Source organism: Anopheles cruzii, chromosome 2, assembly GCF_943734635.1.
Source record: "Anopheles cruzii chromosome 2, idAnoCruzAS_RS32_06, whole genome shotgun sequence".
NCBI lineage: Eukaryota > Metazoa > Arthropoda > Insecta > Diptera > Culicidae > Anopheles > Anopheles cruzii.
Window position 1 is genome coordinate 45,352,556 of NC_069144.1, and position 27,272 is coordinate 45,379,827.

General features: G+C 52.4%; 1 protein-coding gene across 1 annotated transcript in view; it reads right to left on the minus strand.

Moving 5' to 3' along the window:
- The window catches only part of LOC128277873 (uncharacterized), a 69,901-nt gene extending 55,498 nt beyond the window's left edge, over positions 1-14,403 (minus strand). The window contains exon 1 of the mRNA XM_053016464.1: positions 14,326-14,403. Coding sequence (XP_052872424.1) covers positions 14,326-14,403 — 78 coding nt within the window. The remainder of the gene's footprint in view (positions 1-14,325) is intronic.
- Positions 14,404-27,272: the final 12,869 nt, after the last annotated feature.

Consider the following 27,272-nt stretch of genomic DNA (forward strand, 5'->3'; position numbering starts at 1 on the left):
GTTATCGTCGCCGCCACCGTCGTCGTCGTCATCGCCATTCAAGCGTAAACTAACGGCCGGTCGATCGATTGACGTTTGGCGAAGGGGTGTGTAACACCTTCGACACCGCGCACCGCGAAAGGGGGCAACTTTCGGTGAGTTCCCTTTCGTTGTTCGCCACGGAACGGAACGGTTTGTTTGAAACACACACACACACGCAGCACTTCCGCGTGCCCCGGTCGGTCTTATCGGGCGGTTTGCCGGGAAGTTCATTTGGGGTCGGCCGGGCCTCTATGGACTCTTAAGGTACACGACAGTTACATTAGCCCAACGTGCGCGCTTTGGGCAGATCATCGAGCGCGTGGTGCGCTCGCGCAGATAGCTGATAAGCCCCAATCGGGCTAATCGCGGGGTGCGCTGGTAATCGTCTGGCGTTCCGACGACACCACCGATAGGCCCTCGAACCGCTGCCACGCAATACGCGCACCGATCGATGAGCCAATCGATTGCGGCTTAATAACTTTGAATCGATGTTAAAAGTTAACAGGAAAAGCCGATTGGTGTGAATTGGTATGCGCCTGCGAGGTATGCAATTCCTGACCACGTGTTTGCCCTCCTGTTACATTTGCCAAATGCCCCGCCCGCCCCGGGGATGAGTGTGTTCGATTTTAATTCCACAAACCCACGAAATCCGTTTCCCACGCATGTCATCGGATGTTATCGGCTTCTATTATTTTTCTGCCCCGATAATTGATTTATAGCACCGATCGATCAACTCGTCCCGCCGGCCCACCGGCCCACCGGCCGCCTCTTGGCCGTGTTCTGCGTCGCGTCCGTTGTGCACCGCCAGAGGGTTAACCTAACCCGTGGATCAGCGCACCGCGCGACCTGTCTGGCGGAGATTATCCCCCAACTCAGCGCGCTTTATGGCCCAACGGCGCGAGATAACGGCGCCCCGCTAATCGCCCCGCGGCGTGTGTGTCTTAAAATATCCGCTAATTTTACGATCATTACAACGCTGCGGCAACGATGGGTGATGACGGTGGCCCGATGAAGCAAACGCACCCATAAGACCCTCCGTCCACTCCGTTGGCAAGGAGAGGCCTTATCAGTCTCCTCGGTGGGGTTCGGTGCGTGAGTAAAGCACTTTAAAAATGTAAACACACCGCGCCCGCCCGTGCCCATGAGACCCATCCGAGGCAGGATTGATTGCGCCGTTCCCTGCTTGGGAAGGCCCAAAGGCCCCGAACCTGAAGCACTCTCTTAGTCACACTTTCGTGACAAATTCGTGCCAATTCGATAGGAATGCGGTTAGTTCCAAGCTCCGAACTCCGAGTGTACGAAACGAAACGGCCGAAACGGGATCAGCAAGTGCGTTCCCGTTTTTTCCGTTGGTTCCCTCGTAATCAGCGGGACGACGCGCGGGCGCGCGGGATAGCGCATTGCGTTCCCAGGGTTAGGGTCCCCCACCACCGGCATATGTTGAAGTTGCGCGATCACCCGATTCTTCTGCCACCCGCCCGGAGGAGACCCCGTTCCAACTCACTAAGCACACCGCACACCACCGGAGGAGGCCACCGGAAGATGACACCGGCCCCGAGGGGCGGGTGGGGTGCGGTCCGGGTTTTTATTCCCGGTTCGATGGGACTTCCTTTTTTTTCGCCTCTCCGGCGAAGCATTTCACGCATGGCTGATGGCTCACCCGCCAACGCCACCGTGCGCCGTATCCTGTGACCCTCATATATCCTCACCGGTCCCGTAGAGCTAGGGTTCCTTAATGTTGCGCGGCGGCTGTTCCGTTGCACTGCGCGAAACAAACTGAAAGAAATCGTCATCCAGCAGCAGCAGCGGCAGCTGTGTGTGGGGATGTCAACTTCCTCGAGAAACAAATTGCACCTACAATAAAGGGCGCATTGCGTAAGTGTCTTGCAGTTAGGGTCCCACCGCGGCCCGGGCCTACGCACCGAAAGGGGTAGATGCACCTAAGCAGATATCGGAATAGATTATGTTAATTACAGACCAACGACGCCCCTGGGTGACCGGCGGCGACCGATGATGATGGTGATTATCATTATGATTATATATTGCACTAAATAAATAGCTCCCTGTCTCTCTCGCGCTCTCAGCGACTCCCCGTCTGCATGTGTCTCCGGAATGGGCCGAATTCATATGTGCGTTCTAGCTGCCAACTTCCAACAGTTGCAGTTCAGTCCTCGCTTTCTCTCTCTCTCACTGGCCATTCGTTTCTTGACCCCGTTTTATGCGCCGGGCCCCCGCGCGTGAGCATAATAATCGCGCACGCCCCTGGTTTTGTGATGAGTTCAGCTTAGACAGTGACTAATTTAAGTCGGAAATTGTAAAAACCTGCCGAGGGATCAGAAGGAATTTGCGTAATGCAAAAGACGGAAGTCGAAAACATCCATCACCAGGCCGGGCTGTTGGTGGGCAGGGCTGGCAAGCTTGTGTTCGATTCGGAAGGCGATTTATGTTTCGCGTGTGCGTGTGTGTGGGAAAACGGATGCGACTTGATTTCGTTGTCTCTTTCGGAGCATCACGTTGACCTTTACCAAGCGATCTGTAGGATGGCGTGTTTGGCTGAACGATCAATAAATTGCAATGAAGTTGGCATAGTAAAGGCGATCAGGGCCTTTGGAACCGGTAAGTCCGGGATCATACTAGGTTCTTCTAGGGCAAGCCTACGCAAACCTTGAAACGGGTTTCCAGAATCATCAACCGTCGTACAAGTCAACGGATCCTGTTGATGGACGCCACACGGCGCAAGAGATGAGAGTTTTCGATTTCTCGAATCCTAATAGCAGGAGACCCTAATGAGTTTGCCACTTTTTATAGGAATCCCCTCGGAAAATTCCAAAAACCCTGGCGTAGCTTTTGATGCACGGTTGGCTCACGTTTCCAATTAAAAAAACATAATCATTGAATTATGTTGCGCTGCTCGGCGGCGGTGATCAACCTCTGGCCGTGTTGTTAATTTCACTTTTGAAATTAAAAAAAAAAACACAGGACAACAATATTCAAACTAGTAACGACTTCCTTCATTAACTATCGATCATCCTCTTTCGCATCTTCACGGGCCGGTGCGCCTATTGAACAAAAGCCCCCCAAAATGGGAATATCGAGTGGTGGTTCCGGTGGTTCCGGTGGTTGCACCAGCAGGAGTCAGCCACCGACGGGAAGCAGTTGCATAACTCCCTTCGGCGAGCCATAAATCGTACCGAAAGCTACGGCCGGCCGATCGATTAGTTTTATTCGAAACGGAAGACCGGACTCCCGAAAGCTCAGGCTCGGCCGCCCTCTGCTTAATCGAATGTGACGGAATGTGTCCACCGTGCCCTCGAAGAGCTCTCTCTCTGTCGTGCGTTCCCCCCCGTGAAATCGCATCGCTTTCGATCGGGAATCGGCTCGAATTCCAAAAAGGGGGTGCGCGCACATCTAGCGAAGTGCAACTCTAGCGTCCCTCCACAGGACAGGAAGTTAATTTTCAACCGCTCCGGTTTTCCTGTTGGTTGTCCATTGTTGTGCGTAGTGCGTTGCAGCAACGGTCCGCAACGGCCCGCAAAAAAAGGGCCCGAGGGCAGATAATGACCTCCCGAAAGGAGGCGCACATTAGGACACCGAGGGACAAATGGGCTCCAAGAAAATGGCACTTCTTGTGCGGGGGGGGGCTGAGTTGAGCCATTAGCCACTACGAGGAGACCCTAAGAAGGTACGGGGCTCCTAGAGAGCGAGATCGGGACCACCACCACCAGCAGCAGCAGCACCGGCAGGATGAGCTAATGACTTCTGGTCGACTGCACCCTGAAGTCAATCGAAGCGCAACTTACATTAGCCCACACCCCAGGTGACAGAGCCACAGACATCTGTCCGCGTTTGTTTCCTGTCATTGTTGCCGTTTCAGCGGGCTGTGTGTGTATGTGTGGCTCTGGTCCGGTGAACCTCCGGGCGCGGAAGGATCCCACGAACCCGCTGGCCGAGCTCATCGATAATCGGGCAAAGGGTCCCCCCGGGCAGGGACCGACCAACACCATCAGAACCGATTCCCTTGTATTTGTTCTCTCCTTCTCTCTCTCTCACCGCGTCGGTGTTTGGGCCGCTAATCACAATCCCAAACACAGAGTGCCGGTGTCACTTCCGTCCAGCGAGCCGCATATCCATCAAACGGTTTAGACAACAACTGCGCCACCGCCACCGGCCCACCGGTGTTCAGTATCCCCGCCAGCCGGTGGTGTGGAACCGATCCGGAGCCCCCTCCCCCAACGCCCCAGCCCGGAGCACACCCCAATTGCGGCATAAACCGATGCGCGGCCGGGTCATAAATTAAAATCCCAAAACTGATAAAATCCGCGTTTCTATGTATTAAAGGATTTAGCGTCGACAACGGCCCCAGGCCGGACCGGACATTCCGGGGATTCGGGAACTTCAAGCCAGACCGTTACTTTCTCTCTCTCTCTCTCTCTCCCCCTCATACAGGGGGCATTAAACCCACTCGGCGGACGAGTTCGATTAGCGCTGCTGCGACATTATGGGCCCTTGACTTCTTTCGAATTGGTCAAAACATTTTTGACCGGCGCGAAGTCTCCATTTTCGGTGGGCTGGCGGCGTGGTCCAGCCGCCACCCACCCAGACAGGCCGCGGGTTTAAGCCCACTCCGAGCGAAAAGGAGCTCTTACCGATCCTCGACACACGCCACGGTCGCGGTGCTCCGGCTATTTGTTCGGCGTTTCGGGTCCTGTTGCGGTGGTTTTTGCTGCAGGGCCCGTAGGGTGACCCGATGTTTTAGGGGCTTAGCATAGTTAGTTCAATGGATAAATGGCCTCGGCCCAGGGCTCGTTCGTTCGCTCGCTCGGCCGCTGGCACCGCGATATTTGGCGGCAAAAACTGAAAGAACGGAAGCTAATCCGCGGAAAGTACGGAGCACCGCCATTCGTGCCACGGCGCGGCGGAGGTCGTGGCCGTCACAGGACATGGGTGGGTTTTAGCGCGCGCACCACCGCCCCCCACACGCACGCCTTTTTTACACGCATGCAAACTATCGATCTCGCGCGACGACGACGACGACGACGATGTGGCCATTGTTATGCTGCGTGCCACCCGATGTAATGTTGGAGCAGCCGCCAATGGGGGGAGCGAAAAAAAGTAAAGGAGAACTCTATTAAGCCCCGCGAGGACACTAAGTGCTGACAAATGGCCACGACGGTGACGGCGACGCTGGCACTGGCACACAAATCATAACTCCGCGAGAGGTGGCCGCGGCTCGTGATCTCGTACCTGTGCCATCCATCTCGAGGTCCTCGAAAATAGCTCTATCCCCCTCGGGGGCGCAGATGGCCTCCGTCGGCGGATTAGCATCAGACGAGTGCTTCGGACCGTCATCCGGCGGTCCGGGCGATTTACGAGAGTTTTGCCTTCCATTTACATAAATTCAATCGCAAATCTTAATCATTAACCACGACACAGCGCGCGGCAGCGTGGCGAGCTTTATCACAACCCATAAAACACCATGCGGGCTTTGTTATTAAAATGTGTGAGTGTGTGTGTGGTTCGGTTTTTATTTTAATTCCTCGAACCGCGGACCGCGAAAGCTTAGGCTGATTATCACCCGGTGCTGCTCTCTCTCTCGCTCACGCCATCGCTTCGGAGTTGGTGGATTAAATCATTTCGGAGAGATCAAAAAGAGGCCCGCCTCGGAGAGCTCTCGGTTTGATAATCCTTTGCGTGTGTTGGCCTTTCCAAACGGAACGCACCCCGGGAGATCCGGTAGCGCAAGAGGCACTTTGCGTTCGGATCTCGATCGGTTGACGAAATCCAACAACCCCCGGGAGGTTCGGTGAGAGGTTCGGTTCCATTAAAGTTTGCCAATCTGCCGATCAGTAGCCGCGCGGACATAAAGCAGGCGATCGTAAACTTAATACGGTCCCCACCGGGGGCTCGGGAACGCGGGCGACATTCTACACACACTATCTCGGCGGAACGGACCCGTCCTCCCGGTGGGGATTTAAATTCTCACCTAATTTTAAGCAACTCCCTCGTGTGGGCGCTTTCGGGGGTCGCTCTTCTTAAGCCGCTGGACCCCGGGCACGCGGATGCTGGAAGGAAGCTTGATCCGATCGCATATATTACCGATTTCCGACCACCAGCCGACGCTCTCCCGCTCTCCCGCTCTCTCTCTCTCTCGTTCTCCCTCTTTTCCTTCGTCAGTTCGCATCAACATTTATTTAATATCGTAATAAATATTAGCCGATGCGTTCCGCGGTCCGCGGAGCCTTAATTCTTTCCTTCACCGGATCCTTCCTGGGACGCGCGCTCGCGATCTTCTCTCAAGCTCCGCCCCATTTACTCGAACTCGAGCGCCCCTTCCGCGCCCGTCCAACCCTTTCACGAGCCACCCCGGGCGGAACGATGCGCCGTAGCGTGAGCGGGTCTAAAGCGAAGAGAAGCAAACAGTGCCGCGGAAGTGGAAGTGGTGCCGAGGCCGGGCACCGCCGTGCCACATTTAATCTGTAGCATGTTTTCTTCGTCCGTGCGCGTTGCCCGGCGAAGCTGTGCGCGGTGGCGCGATCCGAAAGATGTTGCCGATGTTCGGCGTCGCGCCGGGATTTCGCGCGCTGGGACGTCCCGGCCTCGGTAAGAAGTTAATGTATGATAATCCGTCAAAAGATTTGCGCTCCCCGCACTAATCCTACGGCCGGTGGTGGTGGGTCGCCACTGGAACGCGGCACGTTTACGGTGCGTGCGCAGTCGTTTGGGGCCGCCTAAAAGGTTACGTTGGCGGGAAGTTAGCAAAATCTTCTGGATCTATCCATCGTCGACGAAAAGCGATTATTAAACACGTCAGGAGTACAAAGGATCGTCCAGTAGCAACAGAACTATCGGATTGAACATGGGCGGGGTGCGATCAATCGAGGATTAACCCTCATCGATCGAAACGAGTCATAAGGAACAATGACCTAAGATGTACGCTCTTATCGGCAATAATATCGGGAATTCGCTTAAGACCCGAAAAAATCTTGACTTATTCTTCTAAATCTATGTCATCACCATTAAAATAATCTCTGTTCTGAAATGCATTTATGTCCAGTTACTTTTAGGAATGGCCTTCAATACACTCTGTGTTTCGATTCCTATCCCAATTATCGACTGTGAAAGGTGTTCTCGGATCCGTCTCATGAGCTTAGTGAATTGCCAAAGGTCATCTGGGGATTTAGCCTCATTTAGAGGCGAATACGGTGGTTGCGGATCGTTACGGATCGAGTTTGTGTCGAAATGATCACGGAAATGTGATGGAAAAGCTTCCTCGTGAGGTGAAAACCAAGAATTGTCTCTCCACAAATCAGCTCATTTTTAATGCGCAGAATTACGCAAAAAATGACGCTGAAAACCTAAATAGTATTCTGTGCTTATCGTGGTATGCTGCACCATGAATTCCTTCCAAACCGGCCACAGTAGTATGGTACAGTGGATCAAGTCCTAACAGCAAATGTTGCTTGTGCTGAATTAGATCTTGACCAATCACAATTTAGGTGAAAAATAGTTAACGAAAAACGAAAGAACGAACACAGAACGAAAAATAGAGAACCCACCATCAGGCAGGGTTAGGCGTTGTTGTATGTTTTTCTATTTTTTCGCCTAAAACTGAGTCATTCCAATCAGCTACTGAAGGCTGCGATTCTAATGCCGCTACTTGCTCGCAAAAAAAACAATGTAATTACTTAGTCTCACGATAGAGTGGCAACGGAATCAGACTTCCCAACATGAGTTGGGAAGTATCCCCGTCGTTCTGGGTGTTGATGAAGCGAATTTTAAGCCCCCTTTGCCGGCCCCGAAGTTCTTTGCGCCGTGAGAATATAAATAAGTCACGTCGCGGACAGCCGCTAGCTAGAAGCGGATTAGCTAGTGCACGGTTCCCCAAGCTCCGACCCGAAACGAGACGGCAACCCTGCCCCCAGCCCCACGGGGGCGGTGGTGGCCGCCGAGGTCGAGCATGTTGACTGGCGGATAATCTGCGTGTTCCGCCCGAGCCGCGAGCGAACATATCGCGTGCAAAATTGTGTGATGCCGACCGCGAGTGTCCCGAGCGCCGCGCGCGTTCAACGAAGCCGTGAAAATTTTAATCCCACATATATTAATCATACAATAAATTAAAATAATCCAATCGGATTTAAATAATTAATTTATTTCGTGTATTATTTATTTCCACCCGTGCCCGAGCCAGAGCCCGAGGTACGTACGACTGCGATTGCATCTCTCGCTCGTTCTCCGTGCCCCGCCATCGTTTAAGGAGTTAAGGAGCCCACCGTCTTTGGTAAATCCGTCGTCGATCGTCGCCGTCGTCGCAGGAACGGTCCCGGCCGAACCAAGAAGGCCACAAATCAAGACCAGTCATCGTCGCCGCCGTAGGTAGGCCGCTCTTGCAGAGGTTCCCGGGCGCCCTCGGCTTCGGATCAAGCAAAACGGTGCACCACTAATTACTGGAGACCGCGCGACCTCCGGCGCGAACCGGCGGGGACTTTGTAGAATGTAAATCCCAAATCGCCTGTCCGGCCCGATTTGGGTACCCGCCCCGACCCGCGAGGAGCTTAATTCCCTCCAGCACGCCACCGACCACAAAGTGACACAATTTTAATGCGCAAACCCCGGGCCGGCCACACGGAATGCGGTGGTGCCGTACGCAACGTACGAACGTGCGGTGTTTTCGTCCTGCCGAAGAAGCACTCGGGCCCCCCCAGCCCCCAGCCCCAGACCACCACGTGAAAGTCCCCTCCGCGATGTTTGCCTTCTCCTTTCAGACCTGGCCTTCACCGGACCTGGACCGGCCGTTACATGTGAGATTAAAGGTGCACAAAACATGCACAGCAAACCAACACGAGCATTCCGATGGGGGGTTGGGTGTGCGCATCCACCCCGGGCGGGAAGAAGCGGCACAGACGATGCCTTAATCCGGGATTATATTTATTTTCAGTGAGTGAGCTATAGCTTTGGACGATTGAAATAAACACACTTCGACTTCGACGGGACGTTTTTCTTGGGTTTCCCTGGTCCTCCAGGGTCTGGTCCTTCTTAGTTTTTCGCTTTCTTGTGGCCGCTAAGCCTGGCGCACCGCTGCTACCTTTCGAGAGAACCTTTCTCGCCGCCCGACCGATATGCGATATCTCGTGGCCAAACATTCTGTGGCAAGCGTGTCTTCCGTCCGGTCGGGCTTTCGGGAGAAAGACATCGAGTTGGACGTTTCGTTGTGTGCGTTTGCCTAGGGTTGTTCAAAAGTGGCCCACAGACAAGCTCGGCAATAATTGGGTCCGTGCAATATGATTGATGTTTGGTGGTTCCGAGGACATACTGATACTTGGGTATTATATAGTAACATATTTAAATTTGAACATTGGGTCTATCAATGGCCACTAGAACCAATGGAGGCAAGAACAATCGAAGACGATATCAATGTAATGAGTACAGATTTCCATTTTATGTTTGAAACGCACTTTGAGGATGCCCCAGCTTTGGTTTAAAATTGAAAAAGGTTGTTGAAAATCGGTTTACTGATTTATTTACCTTCCATTTTGGAACTAGTGCGACTCGTAGAGTGTTAAGACTTTATTTATTGTCTTGTTAGCAACTTCAACCTTCAAGTAAAATAAATTTCGAACATAAATAAATAGAATTAAATCGTACCGCACGGATCCGTTTAATAAGCGTCTGATAAAAATAAGACACCCAATAAAGAGGTGTGCGAGATGTTGCAGTTTGTTTTTTATTGAAAAATGGCATCTTTCACCGCGCGGTGCACCAATTATGATGTGCATTCTAATTGTGCCGGTGGGGGTCGGCCGGTAATTACTACAACAACGCCGCTCACCACCACCGACCACCGACCGACGTGAAGAAGGTGGCATTAACGGAGACGTAGCCAACAAGAATCGGTTTGCATAATTTATCTACTGCTCGGGGGTGCCCCAACTGCTGCTGGACAGACCACACCGACCATCACCTCCACCTCCAGCCGTCTGTTGGGGTCCGTCTGTGTGTAGTATTGGTGTACGGTGTTTGGTGGTGGTCACCAAACCGTATCCATATGTTCGCCTGCCCGGGCGGCAGCCACGGGCCGGCAATGAATAAGATATTCAATAATCTCGTCCAAGGCTTCTCTCGGCGTCACCTTCCGTGCGCGAGGAGGATTAAAACCAGCCCCACCACACACACACACACACACAGACCGGACACACCGGGAGGACGGGTGAGCAAAAAATCTCAGTCGGTTGGAATTATTATTTTAAAAAATCCAATCCCACCGTATGGCTGCCGTAAGGGGAGGATTCGTCAGCCGCGGAGTGGCGCGCTAAATCTCTTGGCGCAAGAAATTATTCCGCCCGACCCGTGGAGCAGCATACACATCTCGCGGATGACCAGAATTCGGATTTAGCATACATTTCGAGCAAGATGGAGTGTAGCGAAGAGGGATACGGAACAGTCGGAACAGCAAAACATCGGCTGCTGGCTTTTGTTTCGTTCCGTTAATACCACCCCTGGTAGATGCTACAATCCTCGTACGGCCAGCACTGATAGCATGGCCGACCAGGACTTAATCTTCCCGTGCGGGTGTGTGTGTGCGCGCGCGGATCGCCTGCTCTCTGACGGCTCCAGGAACAAGACATTGTAAGCCGCAGCCACTGCGTGGCCGCGTAATTCAGAGCGAAATCTTAAACTACCTTCCCCGCGGCCGGTTCCCAGGCTAGAGCGTGCGCGCACGAGAGAAAAAGGATTAAGTAGATTAAAGCGAGACTCGAGTGGGGGCCACCGGTCACCAGTCCATTACGTTCATCGTTCCGAATCGGCGGAAGATTAACGCGCGTGTGTGTGTGCGCGCGGCCCAGGCCCAGGTCCCGGTGTCCGGTGTGGTTCTTACACCCGAAAGCCGCGCTCGGAATGATGGAAGATTTCGTTGCACGTTGCCTCTCGGATGCCACATAAAAATATCAAAAGTGATTAACGCAAGCCGCCGCTGGCTGGGGCTGGGGCACCGTATTGCCCCGATGATGCCCCGACTTGTGGCCTGGGTAGAAGAGTCGCAACTCAACTTAATCCTGCGCCGGATTAGGGCCCGGACGGGCGCGGCCGTCTTCGGACAGGTCGGATTAGCGGGCTGTGTGTTTGTGCCAATGGAAGGTGCTCTCGCCGGGAAGGTGACCCCTGGCCTGGGGGGGTGTGTAACATGACACGCATCTCCCGTGCGGTCTGGGTGTAAATCAATCACCCCCGGGGGGGGTGTAGTTGAAGTTTATGACCCCATTCGAATTGTTGCGAAGGGGACAGCGACAAGAATAAGGTGCACACTTCGGGGCGGGATTGACTTCTTCGGCCTCATTAGGAATTCCGCGGTTAATACGGGTCAATTGGGCTCCGGTGAGTAATTGTCATTCTTTGGGGTGTCCGAGTTGAGAGTTGTGAGCTATTTTAAGTCTCGGATGAGCATCATGATCCTGTAAATTCATTAGCTCAAATTGAGTGAATGGCAATTTAAATGTTTCTTAATATTTTTGAACTCTTATCGGCCAACAGGATAAGAGTCACCAGATATGAAACCGTGTTTTTGGGAGGAATCTTGGGTTAAGTAAGCTGTTGTTTAAGAATTGAGGTCCTGAAAATCGATTGGAAATTATTTAATCTCAACAAACAGCAATGTACATGTCGCCTATTATTTCATTATATTTATAAAGCTAAGTAAGTAACGCTATTTTTTTTAACAAAATAATCAAATAATACAACCGAAATTGGTCATGAATGATTTAAAAATTTAAAAACCAAATCTCCTCCGTCGCCAATTCGTGATTCTCTAAGAAAAAGCGCCATAAACGTCTTATCCGACTCGGAGCGAGGATCATTTTTCATCATCCGCCCCGAGTCGGACTCCCTCCCGAGTCCGCTTCCTGCCGAGATCGAGATCAATGAGCCAGAGGAACGAACAAACGTGGGTTTTTCCTGGGACCGGGGCAAAAGTGCCATGAAAACCCTTTCCGACGACCTAAACAACAACAAAAACTGACCCACAAAAAAAAGGACGTAACGTATTGTAAAACTCACACTTCCTCGGCGATGGCAATTGTCCTGCGAAAGGCTTATAGACGCGGGGCGCAGAGTTCGACAGCCAACAGTTTTTCGGACCGACCGAAAACGTTGGCTTTGGATTAATGAAAGAATCCTTGCTCATGGTCTCTTTCTCTCGCTCTCTTTCTCTCTCTATCTCGGTTTGTAGTGCGAAATAGCACGGGAAAGAAACGGGCTGTGCAAGTGTGCGGGACCGGTTGAAACAATTGATCTCCCGATACTGTCCTGCTCTGGGACACGTGGTGGACCACCACGGCGATCCCTTTCTCGTTCGTCCCTATTTCGGGCTGGCGGCAGCCTAGCGGGTATCGTTTTGTTGGTGAAATTTGGTGCAATAAAACCGTAATTCGTTACGTGTCCTGGAAGGTGTGCCCGCTGTTGCCACCTTATCCGCTCCGGGGCTCCGGGACCCGGGATCTTCTTCGCCGTGAGTCCCGAAGGACTAATAAAACCGTTCACGCACACGCAGTGTAAACAGCGAGGATAAGACGGACGACGATCGAAGGCCGGTAGAAGTTTTGGGCGCATCATAGAGAGGGAGAGAGAGACAGAGAGAGAGTCGAGAACAACAAACACCGAAACCTCCGAAAGGTGTTTTCCGAGGTCGTGTTCCTTTCAAGGCAAAGGGCCACTGCTTCGGTGTCCTTGTTTGTGAATGTGTGCCAGGCCCTTGGGCAAGGCCTGCCTACCTACCGATTAGGCGCAAAATTGTTTGCGTTTCACATCACCGAGCCCTAGAGTCCCTCTAGAAGTTTGATGGGGTCCCGCGCGGCACAAATCGTATCAAGGATGCAAGGACGACGATCGCAAAGGGCCAAACAGAGCGACCATAAATCATCGTCTTAAAGCGTCATCCGGCCTCCTGGGTTCATTAATCTCGATTAACGCGCTCGATCGACCGCTCCGGTCCGGTCTTTGGGAACGCAGCGTTTCGGGTCGCTGGCTTCCGAATCGCTGCCGGAAATCCGCCTGACGAACATATTTTAATCCGTGATCCGTCCCGTCGTGGGTCGGGTCACGACCAACAAGAGGGGTCCGGTCCGCGCATAAAACGGTTCTAATCCCTAAGCCCCCGAGGAGGTCCCACCGGAGCGTCGTGATCTTTATTCAGGAGAAGCTAGCTGCCGACGAGCAGAACTCCACGGGGAGCCGTTGAGACGGAAGCATTAATTCGATTTATCGCAATTAATCCATTGTTGGCTAATGAGCAACAGTTTTCCGGCGAACACTATCCGCGCCGCCTGACTAGCCGGGCCCCTGAGTCACCCGAAAACCGCAGAACGTACAAACATTTCTCCTTTATCACATTCCCCGGGCTGCCGTAGTGGTCGGAAGCGTCGCAGACTGACCGATCGTCGCCAAGACGGGAAGCGATGAGTCGGACCAGTCGGTCGATGATAAAAAAAAGAAGTGCAGCACGCACCAGAATGCATCTCCGGGGGCAGCGACGTGACCGACCGACGCCAGCAATTCCGCAAAGCGGCCCCGGTCGAAGGTCGCCTGATATGGTGGCGCAGACCGGCCTCGAGCATAACTCCCTATCGTGTGCGTATAGCGGCTTCGGTTATGGATTTTGATAAAACCATATCGCCCGGCCATTAGCTCTGAGCCACAGAGCCGCGCTCTCCGGGCGGAAATGCTAATCTCTGTTCCATGGTCTGCCCTAACGAAGCAGCATATGTGGCCACCAGCGCGCTATCATGCTATGCTGGGTTTTTGGGAAATCTCCCAAAAAAGGTTCTCCAGAAGTCTATGCTGGTCAGCGCAGAACGTGGCACGATCTGCTGAACCTCTGCGCGAACGGTGTCAGAAGTGGTCCGCTTTGTTTTGCTAGGACCTCAAAGGAAAAAGTCACTTTTCAAGTGGAATTAAGCATAAAATTGCAGCTTATCCCCTGGCTCGGCCCGAGGATTACTCGCTGATCCGAGGCCAGCCATCACGAAGGAGGTCACTGTCGTGTGTGAGTGTGGGGGGTCAACACCATTTAACAAGATTAAGCGCAAAAGCGAATTGTCCTTTAGCGAAGAAGTGTTTGCAAATGAGATGGAAGCTGTCTCGGCCCTGGTACGCTTCGGCAGGTAGCTTCGGCGGCGGGTACGCCGAGGTCCGACAACCTGCCGCGAACCGTCTGCCCAAGGAGGACACCTCCGGCGAACCTCCCACCAGTTCCGGTTGGCAGGCAAGATTTACAGACCCGCCCTTGGCCCGTCACACACATACACACTCACTCACCTGTTCTCCAGTGCTGGCGGCGACCCAAGCTTCTGCGAAGGTTTCCATTGCACTCTGAAAATCCATGCTAAACAACATATGCACCACGCCGTTGGCCGCCGTTGGGACTGCTGTCGGTGGAAGTGTTTTAGTGGCCAGGGCGGTCACCGATCGGTCCTGCGCCGGATCAGCGATCAGAACAAAGTCAGAAGGGTTCGCTTTCGCGTGGACCGGCAGACGTCTGTTGGTGGCACATGGTCCAGCGAGCGCAGTTTAAAGGACACACACAGCAGCACCGCACCACTAAAGTGTTGTTACTCGGATCGAAACAATCGGATCGCACACTCTGTTCACACGCGGACACACACCGGGTAGTGGTAGTAGTAGTCGGGCAGCACGAGCCGACCGTCGTTTCGCATCGACGGCTAAGGATTAAATGCTAACCGAGCGGCCAGCCCGAAGGATCGGAACCTCGTCGGCCGGGGTGGCATTATGGGTGGGTGGTGCCCAGGCGGGGGGAGGTGGGTGGTGATTTGCGCGGTTCCTCACAACACACACTTGTTCACTCACACGCGCGCACAAACGCGGGAAAACACAGAACAGACGATACGCGCGATCGGGGATCAGCTCGCTCGCGGCCGATCGTCCTGCCACTCACCGAGAAGGACACGCTTGAGGCGGACGGGCGGCAGCAGCAGCAGTTATCGGAGGGCGGCGAATCAAAGAACTCGGCATCGGGCGCCACGACGCAAAGCGACCATCCGGCGTCCGTCCGGCGTCCGTGTTGTTCCGTCCGAAGGTTGTTCCGCAACTAATAAACGTTTGCATCGAACCGGGACTCGCAACCGGCCGTGAGTTGTGAGCGCCCGGTGAGTGCGTGCGAGCGGCCACTCAGCGCAGTTTCCGAGAGCGCGCGCGATTTCCAACCCGAACTCGTGTACATACACCGACCACCTGGCTCCCGGCCCCACCGTCCCGTGTCCTGGGTCCCCCCGCCAACCGGAAGGACATTTGCGCCAGAGCGGGACAACAAGGCGTCAAGGCGCGCGTCAGATAAACGGCGGCTTCGGCTAACCGGGGGATCGATTAAGGACCTGCGCGAAAAGCGACTGACCGGGTGAACGGGATAAACAGACATCACCCGATGGATGGTTCTGTGTGTTTCGGGGGGACACGCCGGATCGGAACCGAAGGGTGCGCGCGCGAGAGAGAGCAACAAAATGCCCCCCAGAAATTGATCAACACGATTAGCACGCACCGGCAGGAAGTGCGAGAGCGATGGCTGAAGGTCCTCCCCCGAGTGGATCCGTGTTGATCCGGATCCTACTCGATCGATCTTACGAGCTACGAGGCCACGAATTATCGAACCAAATCTTGGAAGCGAAAATTGGGATCGTTCCTTCGGAGATGCGCCTGGCAGCTTCTTCGGGTGTCTTCTCGCATTATCATGGCCGGGTCATCAAAAAGGAGGTGTCTACTTTCTTAAGCCCGTCTTAAGAAGGGGAAGTTCTTCGGCACCTAAAGTGGGGAAAATCGGGAATCGCGAACGTGAAGAAAAAATCCCTCAATCCCCCCAGACGCTATGTACTGTCCGTCATTAGTGCCTATGTGAGGGCTTGGGTTTTTTTTTACATTCCTTCGATTTCGACATCTATTTAAGGTTCTTCGTGGGTGGATTCCTTTTACATTGGCGCCATTTTTGCTGTGTGTAAAGAGCCAGGAATGAGGCGAATGATTTTATCGACAAGAGGCGAGGCCGAAACGGGGGTTTCGCTGCTCATTAGCCAGTCAAAAGAAGTAAAAACGGATGCTAAAAAGAAATGATCATATTTCACAGAAACACTTAAGAAATCTTTCTAATTCTTCCCACAAAACCCGGTGCCGTGCCACGAACTGAAACCAAAAGTGACCCCTTGAACCGGTTTGTCGGAACGGCCGATGTCGTCGGTTATTAGTGTTATTTTTTAATTCAAACTGCTACCGTGCCAATGGCCACCAACACCAGCGCCGTGGATGGTGGATCCACATGACACATAAACCCGTTTGCGGAAGATCCGTTCTCATCAATTATGCCATCCCCCGGTGTGTGCGCACGTGTGTGTGTACAGCGAAATTACCCTCATTAAACGGAGCACTCGAGGGCTACCGGAGTTTGGCGACCGTTAAAATTATAACTATTTAATTTACCAATAATAAAATGGTACCATCAGCAGTCCCTACTATGGCCGCGATCCCATGTTCTGGGCGGCTTTTTTTTGGGGGGTCTCTTCCGAAGACATCTGCTGTTTTGGGGTTGCAACGGCCATGCTGCCGCGAAGCGAAGGATCTTCCGGAACAAAGTTGCACTTGAAAGGGGAAAGGCTTACATCCAGAGAGAGAGAGAGAGTGAGGGTGAGTGAGAGCAAGCAGGAAGCAGCCTTGCATTTGTTTTTTTTGTCGCGTTCTGCGGATAAATCAAATTATTCGAATGTAACGAAATTTTTCGCCAACGATGAACTCACTCGATTCTCGACTCGGGTTCGTTCGGTCGAATTATGCTCTCTCTTTCCGGTCCAACTCACGCTCGTGGCACTCACCGCACGCGGTGGGGCGCTCACCGCGCTGATCCAGCCAATCCTTTACGAAGAACGCGAATTATCTCGCGGAATTCTTCGAAACTTCTCTTTTCGTACACCCATCTCGCTCCCTCGCTCTCTCTCTTTCTTTCTGGTAACGAGCGGAACTCGTTAGCAGGCTCCGCCCAATTGCGATTTTGCGATTCCAACTCCGTTTTCGTCTTAAAACTGCATCGCGCGCTCGTTGCGCCGTCTTAGCGAATCCCTTTCGGAGTGGAAGATCCGGAAAACGAAGCAAAAACGATGCGTTTTTCTTGCAGCACATCTGCGCCCGGTCTCTCGCTCTCTCACGCTCCTCAGTTTGTTTCACTTTTGGCCAAGAACGCGCCTGGGGTCCGCGGCAGGATACTCCTGGGGGAGTTGTACCATTTTTTTCGCTACCACGCGCTATCTTCTGCACCTTATCTTCATCTCCCTCATTATCTCGTGCCCTATCTCGCTCGCGCTCTTGCTCGCTGAACCGGGTCCAACAGCGGGAGGGGGGTTTCGGGTCACCCTGTGCAGGCTCCTCGAGGCGCGTGATAATAGCGCCGTGCGTGTTCTTCCTGCCTCCCTTGGAATGCCGGAGCCTCCAAAAAACAGCGCGTAGTATGTAATTCGGAATTATGGTGCATTTAAATTGGTGCTGGCATATAACACGTGTGATTATTTAAGATTTCTTTTAACGTATGAGCAGACAAACAAACTGTACGATGGTGCAGGGCTTACGAGCGAAATTTAGAACCAAATCGAATCGAAAATGTTGGCCATCTCGTCGGCAGAAGCCGATTGAGGATTACTTGAGAAGTTGAGGCTGCAGGTTTGGTGGAAACCGAGAGCACCGTGCAGCGAAGACGTTCCTGCGCCGCCGCTACCAAGTCATTAAATCCACCGGCGACACCAGCGCCTCTTCGGGTCACTCGATCGTCCCATTCTCAGCAAGGAGACTCTAAAGCTACAGTACAGCGCACCACAAGGACGGGCTGGGCAAAAGTTGTGACAGTTTCCCATCGTAAAATTACCACATTTTCTTAAAAGCAATTCCAGCAGCTCCGGGCAGCTCGGCAAACTCCTAATAAGCACCTGTCTTTCTCGCCGCCCCACTCGGGCGCCGGACCCCGCCACCCAAAACGGACCATCGCAACGCATTTTCATTGTCGTCGTTTCGCCGAGGACCGGGTTTTTCCTGAGCCCCTGCTCCCTTCTCGCTCTCCAGCGCCTTTTCTGTCGTCCTTACCAAAGGACTTCGAGCACCGGCACGGGTGCGATCCGTGCCGTTCGCTCGGTCTTCTCGGGGCTCGGCGCCCAAGATCTCGTTCTGAGCAGGATAAAATTTAATTATTTACAATCAAAGTTTTATATCAGCGCATATAATGACATTGTAAATTTTCATATCTTCTTTAATGTTGAATACTTTGTCTGCTGCTCGTCGGTGAGCCGACTGCAGCGGGCGACATATTCTACACGGTTCGAGTCCATTTTTGGACCTTCCTTTCACAAAGCCACAATAGAAACAAGGATCTGATGTGAAGCTAACATGCTGAAAGTTTTTTGTTTGTTTTTGGTTTCCATTCGAGAACATACTCCACGAATAGCGGGAACCTGCAGAACTAGTACCGATTTGTGGCCAAATAATCCCCGAATCTTTGAATGTAAATTTTCCAGTTTGTCCAACACATTTTGCAGTGTTCGGCACGGACATACTAAGGCGCCCGCCCGTCCGATGACCGTCGCTGAGAGAGAGAGGTTTCACGTACTTTACGATGGGAAATACGGCGCCTACGGAGCAACTACGCCGACCACGGTGAGGCGGAAAGAGGTGGAAAATATTACATGTACACAATAAGCTCCTCCGGTTCCGTTCCGGACGGTGTCTTTCCGGTGTAAGTTTTATCGGGTGCCCATGTTTCAAAGGACCAGCCACCCGGGAGTCGGCTGGTTTGTTGGTAAATTCAAGAAAGTTGATGCAACGTCGGGCTGTGTGAAGATGAAGAAGAAAGTCAGGCCCGACCGCTCGCGCCAGTGCTTGGGGTGTCCTTGCGTACTTTCGGCCTTCGGCAGCAAGGACGTAATTCTCACCGAATGGGCGCATGATATATGGCCAGTATTTGTCTCAATTAAAATTACACCGTAAAATGGTCACTGTGGTGATGATAGTAACGCGGGCTGGGCCCGGCTCGGCTTAGAAGTTATATTGCCTCTCGTCGCCCAAGGCCCACAGGATTGATCGGAGCCGGGGAACGTATCATGGCGAAGAAAGTGCTTCGAACGATACTTTTAGTGATACTTTTCGGGGCAGGATTTCTTTTGCCGGCGAAGGAGCATCGTCGGACCGTCGACACTGATACCAAAAACCAATCCGGACTAATTGGCTGCAGGGATCCATTAAAAATAGTTACCACCCAAGATGGAGATGGACGGCAAGGCAGCAAGGAACTTTCAACGTTCGATAGGACTTAGCGGAGAAAGTTGGATACATAATTTGCAGGATTTGTTTTAAAATGAGCACCACATTCGATGCCGAGCGGTGCGGCAGGCATTACGGTCCGAGCCATACTTTGTAAACAATTTGATAACAAACAATTAATAGCGGAGTTGTGAAATTATCTAAAAATAAGTGGATAGCAGCGGCAAGTAACGAAGATTAATAAGAAGGCATTTTTCCACGGCAACTTTTAGATGATAGCCACCCTATGGAATCGATTTATTTCCCGGTCTTCCAGGTCACGCGGAGCATGCCAAAAAGGAAGAACCTAGCCGTGCTGGCGTTCATTTTTATGTTCAACTGTCCCCGGCTCGACTGTCACATCATAAAGCATAAGGCATCACGTCATTTGATGCCACCGGCGGCGGCGGCAGCGGCGCTCCGGCCCCTCGATAATGGCCCACTTCCCCGTCCCGCCCGGAACGGTTTCCCATTAACCGGAGCGAAAGGAGGCCACCACCGTCACCGTTCTGCCGGCTGGCCGGTCTAGGGGACCGGGCAAAGATGAAAGATAGCTCGGCCCTGACAGGCAGCGAGCCGTGAGCAGATGAGATGAGAGACCGGCCGGACCGTCGTGGTGGAGCTGGAGTTGGGTGGCCATTTAACAACTATTACAAGAAATTGTCATCGATAAGAGCGACGCAGCAGCAGCAGCAGCAGCTCGGTTTTATCTTGGACCGGTGATTCCGGTGAGGAATAACTGTCAAAAATGGTGCGCTTTGCGCCCATGCGGCTTTCTGGGCCAACAACAACCACCACAACAGCCTGTTTTGTGTAATCCCCGGGGCCCCCCGAGTTTCCGTTCGCTATCGATCAAGGTGTCTCGTCCTGCCGTGTGTTTGCCCAGGGAAGGACTCCACTCCGGCGGAGTGACCAGCGTAGAGATTTGTGAATCGGAAAAGAAAAACACGCCCGGCAGAAGATACACCCATTTGTTGACAGGCGTTGACTATCAGCTCAAATATTTGTCAGCTCATCGTAGGCCTCCCTCCCGCCCGCCGCCTCGTGGGCCGATTGGGCCAACAATATTGGGCACTGTATTGCCTCATCGCACGATTGATCGACTCCCGGAGTAATCTAATCGGAGATTCGGAGCGTCTTAGAAAGGTGAGGCTAGCTTACGGCCCGAACGGGCTCCGGGCGGTCCCGATAGGGAGCGTATGGAAATTGATATTTTAATTATCGTCAGCTCCAGATTTCGGACCACTACGACGGTGCCGTGTGCCGTGTGCGTGATTGCTGCCCCGGCCCCTCCTCGCTTGCGATCCACCGGCCGGCGATCGATTCGTTATCACTTTATCTACTCGTAAGTCCCGCCGGGTCCGCGGCGTATGTTAATTCAATCAACCATTGAGGCTGACGTGTGAAGAGTCTCACACCCCACCGGGACCGGGCGGGTCAATTAGACTACCGATGAGCTTCATCCAATAATCGTTATCAGCATCGCACCGAGGAGTGTTGGCTGCGAGGATTTCGACAACCGACAGACACAGGGCTATCGTGGCCTCAATTGGCGAACGTGAGTGGCCGCAATGTATTTACGCATCGGCCCATGATTGATACGCGCTTAATCAATCGGAACCCGTACGTGCATAACTCTCGCTACTTGCCGCTGGGAGGGAGCAGAGATTTTGAAATATTCGACCGAATTAATGCTATCTCCGGGTGCGTCCGGGTGCCGTCGAGCCCGTATCTGCCACGCCGTTGCACTGCTGATTTGGAGGAGATGACGGCTTAGCAGGTGTCACTGTTGAATGATGATTGAACTACCTCTGAATGACTGTCATTTGAATCGAATGTGGGGTTGCGTAACGCAGATTGAACTGATCTTTTCCCTATCTTACCTCATTGAGCTCTTATCTTTGGTTTGGAATAGGATTTGAGTCATCTTTTGTTGATAGGTTTTAGCACACTTTTATACCGTTTTGGCTCACTAACGGTTTGGTTCATCTAATGTTATCTTTTATCAACCTGTGTGATGAGTTTGAACTGTGTTTCCATTCCTTGTTGCTAAGAACTCGTTGAAAGAATGGAAGTTTCGTGGTGCAATACTAATGAGCGACAATAGAATAAATTTAATGTATCGATTGTGACTGTCGCTGTATGGCACGTAGCGCCGTTCTGTTGAAACCAAATGTTGTCCAAGTTTTCAGCTTCAATTTCGCCGAAGAACCAATCATCCGGTAGCTGGTAACCGGTAACATTTCTTGGTAGCGTACGCCACCAAAGGTTACGGTGGCTCTTAATTTTCGAAGAAAAATGGGCCGATGAAGCCGTCCGATAAAAATCCGCACCAAACAGTTACTCGTTACGGTTGCATTGGCTTCTTTTGCACGACGGGTGGGGTTTTCGAGTCCCAAATACGTCAATTCTGCTTATTAACATAACAACCAAGGTGGAAATGAGCTTAAATAAAATGAGCGTTTGAAATTTCGTACAGTTTGAGTTGAACACTCACCAATCTGGATATAAGTTTTTAATGTTTCCCAATTTTTCTAACCGTTCTGAGACCTGAGCGGTTTGAGCTATTTTGCATTCTTTTCTTGAACAGCTTTCAATCACTAAACCTACTTATCTTTTTCACTCAAAAATGTATGCTTTGCGTATCTCGAAGCCTTGAACTGTTGCTTGCCGAGACCCTCTGGGAGAGGGGGGATTTACTCGGCTGACGGATCTTCGACGGATGGTCTGTGTAAACACGTGGCACAATTCGAACTGGCGATAAACGCTGGCTCGCTCGAGCTATCGGGTTCGATCATTGGAAGGCTATCGTTTGGATAACCAGCACGGTCAGGATATGAGGGATCAGCGGCTCAGAGACTGGGCTGGGCCGCGGCACCACCGATGGAGGAAGAACAAATTTGCCAATCCCATTAGTTGCCGGAGGGGTCCATTAGTTGGACCCTCGGCAAACAACTTCAGCGCGCCCGAAGCAACATGTTTCGTCGGTCCCGGGCCCGGGGTTGGTCCCCGAAAACTCGCGGAGGGCGCGCGCGCTCGTGCGATATCTGATGACCTGGTCGATGGGGCGACTTGATAAGCCCTTCTGTGGCCGATGTGCATGTCCGCTGTGTTTATCTGCGCTCTTGATTATTGCGGTTTGACACCTTTTTGTGGCGGCAAAGTGGAGTTGTTGTGGCCCGCCGTTATCTGCCTGCCTCTGTGACTCCGCGCGATGTCGTTCGCTCGACGCGAAAGCTCCAAAGTCGGCGGTGGTGTCGAAACCGTGTCACCTCTTATCCGAACATCACCGATTCTCCAGAACGGAATCCACGTGGTCGCGCAACTTTCAATAAGTTTAATTGTCAATCCATGTCGAACCACACACACGCCACCTCACACGGTACCGTTGGCCGTTTGGGGTTTGGTTTCAAAACAGAAAATCTAACATCCTCGGAAAACGCCTTACTTTCGCGCCTCTGACACACTGGAGACTCCCCGGTAATTGGAGTGGCTCCCATTCCGTTCGAGAAAAAAGGCTGTTGGTTCTCGTCGGCTTGTCAAATGTCGCGATTGCTTACGATGGGACCTTTCCACCTAACCCTTACTGGCGCTACGCTGCCCCTGCCGGTAAAAGCGGCTCGCCTTATCGGACCCAATGAAAGCCCGATCCGGAATTGCCGATGGTTGCCGGTTGTTGGTGGAAAGTAAATCACGGCAGGTTCTCTTATCACGCGGCTCCGGCTCCGAAGTGCTCGGGTGCCAAACGGTAGAGGTGTGAAGCTCTATTCGAGACCCCTCAATATGTTTAAGTGGCGGAAGTTTATTTTCACTTGCACAAGGCCGAGGGCCGGGCGGCTCCGCGGTGGCGGCGCATTAGGCAATAGAAATGAGTTCCTTCATTGACTCATTGAATCATCCAGCAGCAGCAATTTATGACTCTAGAATGCTGTAGAAATCGGGTCTGTTCCTCAAAAATCTTAACAGGTTATTCTTTAACTAAATAGAGTTACGTAAAAACGAACGTTAGCTTGGTTTCTCAAAAAGAATTTCGAGTTTTCTGTACACCCACCAGTCAGGGGCTGTTGACTCAGGATCAGTGTACTCCCATAGTATTTGATGATTATAAACCCAATTTATATGATGACTCGCTTCACTCGGGGATGTATTCGATATTTTAAAACACTAATACCTTCCATTCTCTTATACATTTCTGATGCTTTTCGCAAACATTTTTTAAACCAAAGAACGGCGCTTAAGCTCAAAAGAAAGGACATTACGAACATGAATCGGGTCGATCACTGACAAAATCGCATAAGTACACCGGAAAGAACGAGAGATTTGAGGAAAACGTTCCATCAAACGGCGGCTGGCATGTCCTGTGACTGGGGGCCAAAGATTACCGCGGCTAACAGTGCGCTCCAGGGTGGAGCCAAAAGCGAACGAAAATGAAGAGCAATGGCTGCACCAGTGTCCTCTCGTCCGTCCGTCGGCCCTCAGTGGCTCAGCGGCCATTTCGGTTTTCCCATTTTCCGGGCTTCATACCCCTAAGCGGGGCTTCTGATGAAATACTTCATCACAGGGACTAAGGCTAGGCGAAGGAGACTTCTCCGGGCGCCCAACTGCAGCCCATGGTGGTGGAGGCTGGAGAGCCCGTTTCTTTTTTTCGTCGTATGTACACACGCACCAGAACGGTCACATTATTCTTCCGAAATACATAAGCCAGCATAAATATACGCCCGCTTGAAGTGGGCTTTGCGCAGGAAGGAGTGATCCCGAGCCACCACCGAGGGGGGACAATAGGGACAGGGATCGTGGGGAACAAAAAAAAAATATGGCGCATAAAATGCACCAGATAATGTAAAGGAACTCCACCGTAAGCCCAGCTCGGGAGCTGGGTGAAGCCCGAGAAAAAAATCGCCTTGTGGCGTCGCTCCGGCGTTTCGGGAGAAAGTTGGCCCCCGGTCCGGATGGCGCCCGCTTATGTAGTACATAGGCGTGCGCTGCGGACCCGAGCTCCGGCGCTCGGGTCGCTTGCTATCATCTCTTGCTAGCCCGTCTATCGGCTGCTCTATCTGTTTCTCGCGCGAGCTCCGTTGTGAGGGGAGTCCTGCCGGCAAGGACACCAAAGGGGCCAGCAGCCGGCGCCGGCCAGACGTTCTCCTTCGCTGCTGCTTCACTCGTGCCTGGGGAGCATGCGCGGATTTTCTCCGGGGCCCCAAAACGGGTACGAATGCCCCGGGGCACTATCCACCGGTTGGCTGAGCGGGATTACGGCCGAGAAAAGGCGGTGTCACCGTCGGACGGGGCCCTGTCTTACTAGGCACCGCCCTGAATCGGCTCCCGGTTCGGGTTTTCGGATCTTGCTGCGTTTTTTCTTCTTCTTTTCAGTGGTGACATCTCTTCAGCACTGACCACTGCGCCATTTCGAGTCCGTACCGAATGCAAAACAAGCTGCTGCCAGGTGTACTGTCATCGGCAATTAAAGTGCGATCACTGATGGACCTGGACCTGGACACACACAGAGGTTCCGTGCTATAGTTTTATTGATTGTGGCGCAAAACATTGGCCACGGTCGCCGGCGAATATCGATCGCTCACCGGCAGCCACCGGATGCGGAGGATGTGACTTTCACTGACCGCTCGCTGAAGGACAAACACACGCGGTGGAGGGGTTCAGTCACCGAGTTCTTGTTCACCACTCCCCCCCCCTAGCGGACCGACCAAAAATAGACACAAACGCGCACACAAGACATTTCCGCTAATGTCAACAAACGACGGGGTCCCGCGGTGGCCCTGAATGCGTTGGCCAGGGACCGGCCCGCTGTCCTGGCTGCTGGCGAAAGTGTTTCACACGCAGGGCAGTAATTTTAGAACATCACCTCTCCGGCGTCGTCGTCGGAGTGCCCTATTTGCATCTGCGGCCCCTGCGAGGACGGCACATCGATTCCGGAACTAACGATTTGTTTGACGAACAGTGCCGCTGAACGCCAGCGAACGCGATCGATAAATGTGTCGCCGGCTGGTCACGTTTAGGGTGAATGGTTGAAAGCTTTTAATTAAAAGGCGACTGTAAATTGTAATTAAAACGGTGATCTTCACTTCCGCCGGCATAATCCTCCGTTGATTGGGGACAGTTTATTGCACTGCATGAAGGAAGAACCTTCAAGGGTCTAAGAGCCGTCGCGAGAAAGAAAGTCCTGGTCAACGAATTAGTCCTTGGATCCAGAGCTGCCGCTCAGCAGCAAGGCTGGCTTTTGGTGGTTTGTCAAACCATCAAAATTATTTCAAATGTTTTCATTGCCAACTTCATTCAAGAATTCATTGCCGATTATGAAATGGAATTGTTAAGGTCCTCATAAAGTAATTCTTGAAATTCCCGATCGTAAAGGAAGATCTTGTCAAATGCCGCGGATTGTTGGAATAGTTCATTGTCTAGAACAAAGTAAAGTTGAATTGTATATTGGCTTCTTAATAATAAATGATTACAAATGATTTTCCAAGTCAGCAAAGAACTGGATTCTGATGACTCCATTCCAACATATAAAATCGAATCGCCTTTCTTACGAAACCATTTCGATTCTAGGTCCCCGAAAAAGGTTTCTAAGAAAAAGGGCATTTACAGCACTTTGAGTACAAAATGCGCCGTTGAGAGTATATAAATCGGAAAACTCAAACAACCTGGCCGATTTGGGGCCGTTTGTTGCCCGAAAGCCGTGGGGAGTGTGTGGGGAAGCGCAACAGCGCACCTCACCCGGCAGAGTCGTGAAACGTGTTAACATTATCACAGTCGACAACAACGCACGGCTTTCGGCGAAGTGCCGTGACATCGCTCTGGTTTTTGGTGCTGGACCTAGACTGGACCCCCTTATCGCCGCCGAGTGATCCTCGGTCCTTTAAGGCGGCGGGGCGAGGCTCCGGACAAGTTCTTAAAATTAGCCAAATGGAGTACCCCCGTTCGGTGTCACTTTTTGCACGGAGATCGTTGTGTGTGATCTGCGGTGACGCGATAGGGGTCCTGCCAGCCGACAGGTAGAAATGATGGCTAAATTAAAACGAAAATCAAATCAACCGACACTTATCATCCTTTGTAAATCTTATCTTGTCCCTTCGAGGGCGTGTGGTCCCAACCGTGAAGAGGGTACATGTTTTAGAAATTAATCAATATTTTCCACGACGACGGCGACGGCGACAAGCCGAGGTGAGCTATTAGACTTTTCAGGCCGGCAAAACCACTTTGCGCCGCCGTTCGCGCTTCCGTACCTGGCCACCCCCCCTCGGACTAGAGCGCGATAATAGTAACGCGACCGCGGCACCCTTTTATCCTTTTTTGATGGACACGAGCGCTGGCGTGTCTCTGTTCGCGTCGGGTTCTTGAGTGGCAGTGGGCCTTTGGCGGTGACTTTGGCGATTGCCAGTGGCTGATAGAGTGATTAAATAGCGAAGGCGATGCCGGAGGTGCTACTTCTGCCGCGCTTTATCGATCGATAAATTACACAGCGCTTACGTCTCCAAACATGGGCGCTTGTCCAAACACACTACACAATCGGACCCCGGGCCCGTTGAAGTGCGTAATATCGGTTCGGCTCCACCAAAGCACTGCGCCGAACTTGCACTGGCGATCCCAGATCCCAAGGATCAGGCTGGTGCCTCCGTCTCTGTGCCGCTTGAGCTACCGTAAGTCTCGCAGGCGTGCGCCCTCCGGAAGGGAATTAGCCGTTAAATATTGGTCCTCACTAATTGTCTCTTTACAACGAACGAAGAAAAAGCGGCTCATTGAGCGTTTTCTGGCCCTTCTTCTGGCCTTGCCGGAGGAACTGGACCACAGACTGCAGGCTGGCTACCGGGGTCGTACACAAACTTCCACGCTCGATCGAAAGGCGAGCCTGTTTGTTCCGCTTCAAATTACCACCGAATGGCCGAAGACCACAAAGTGAAGCAGCTTCGCTG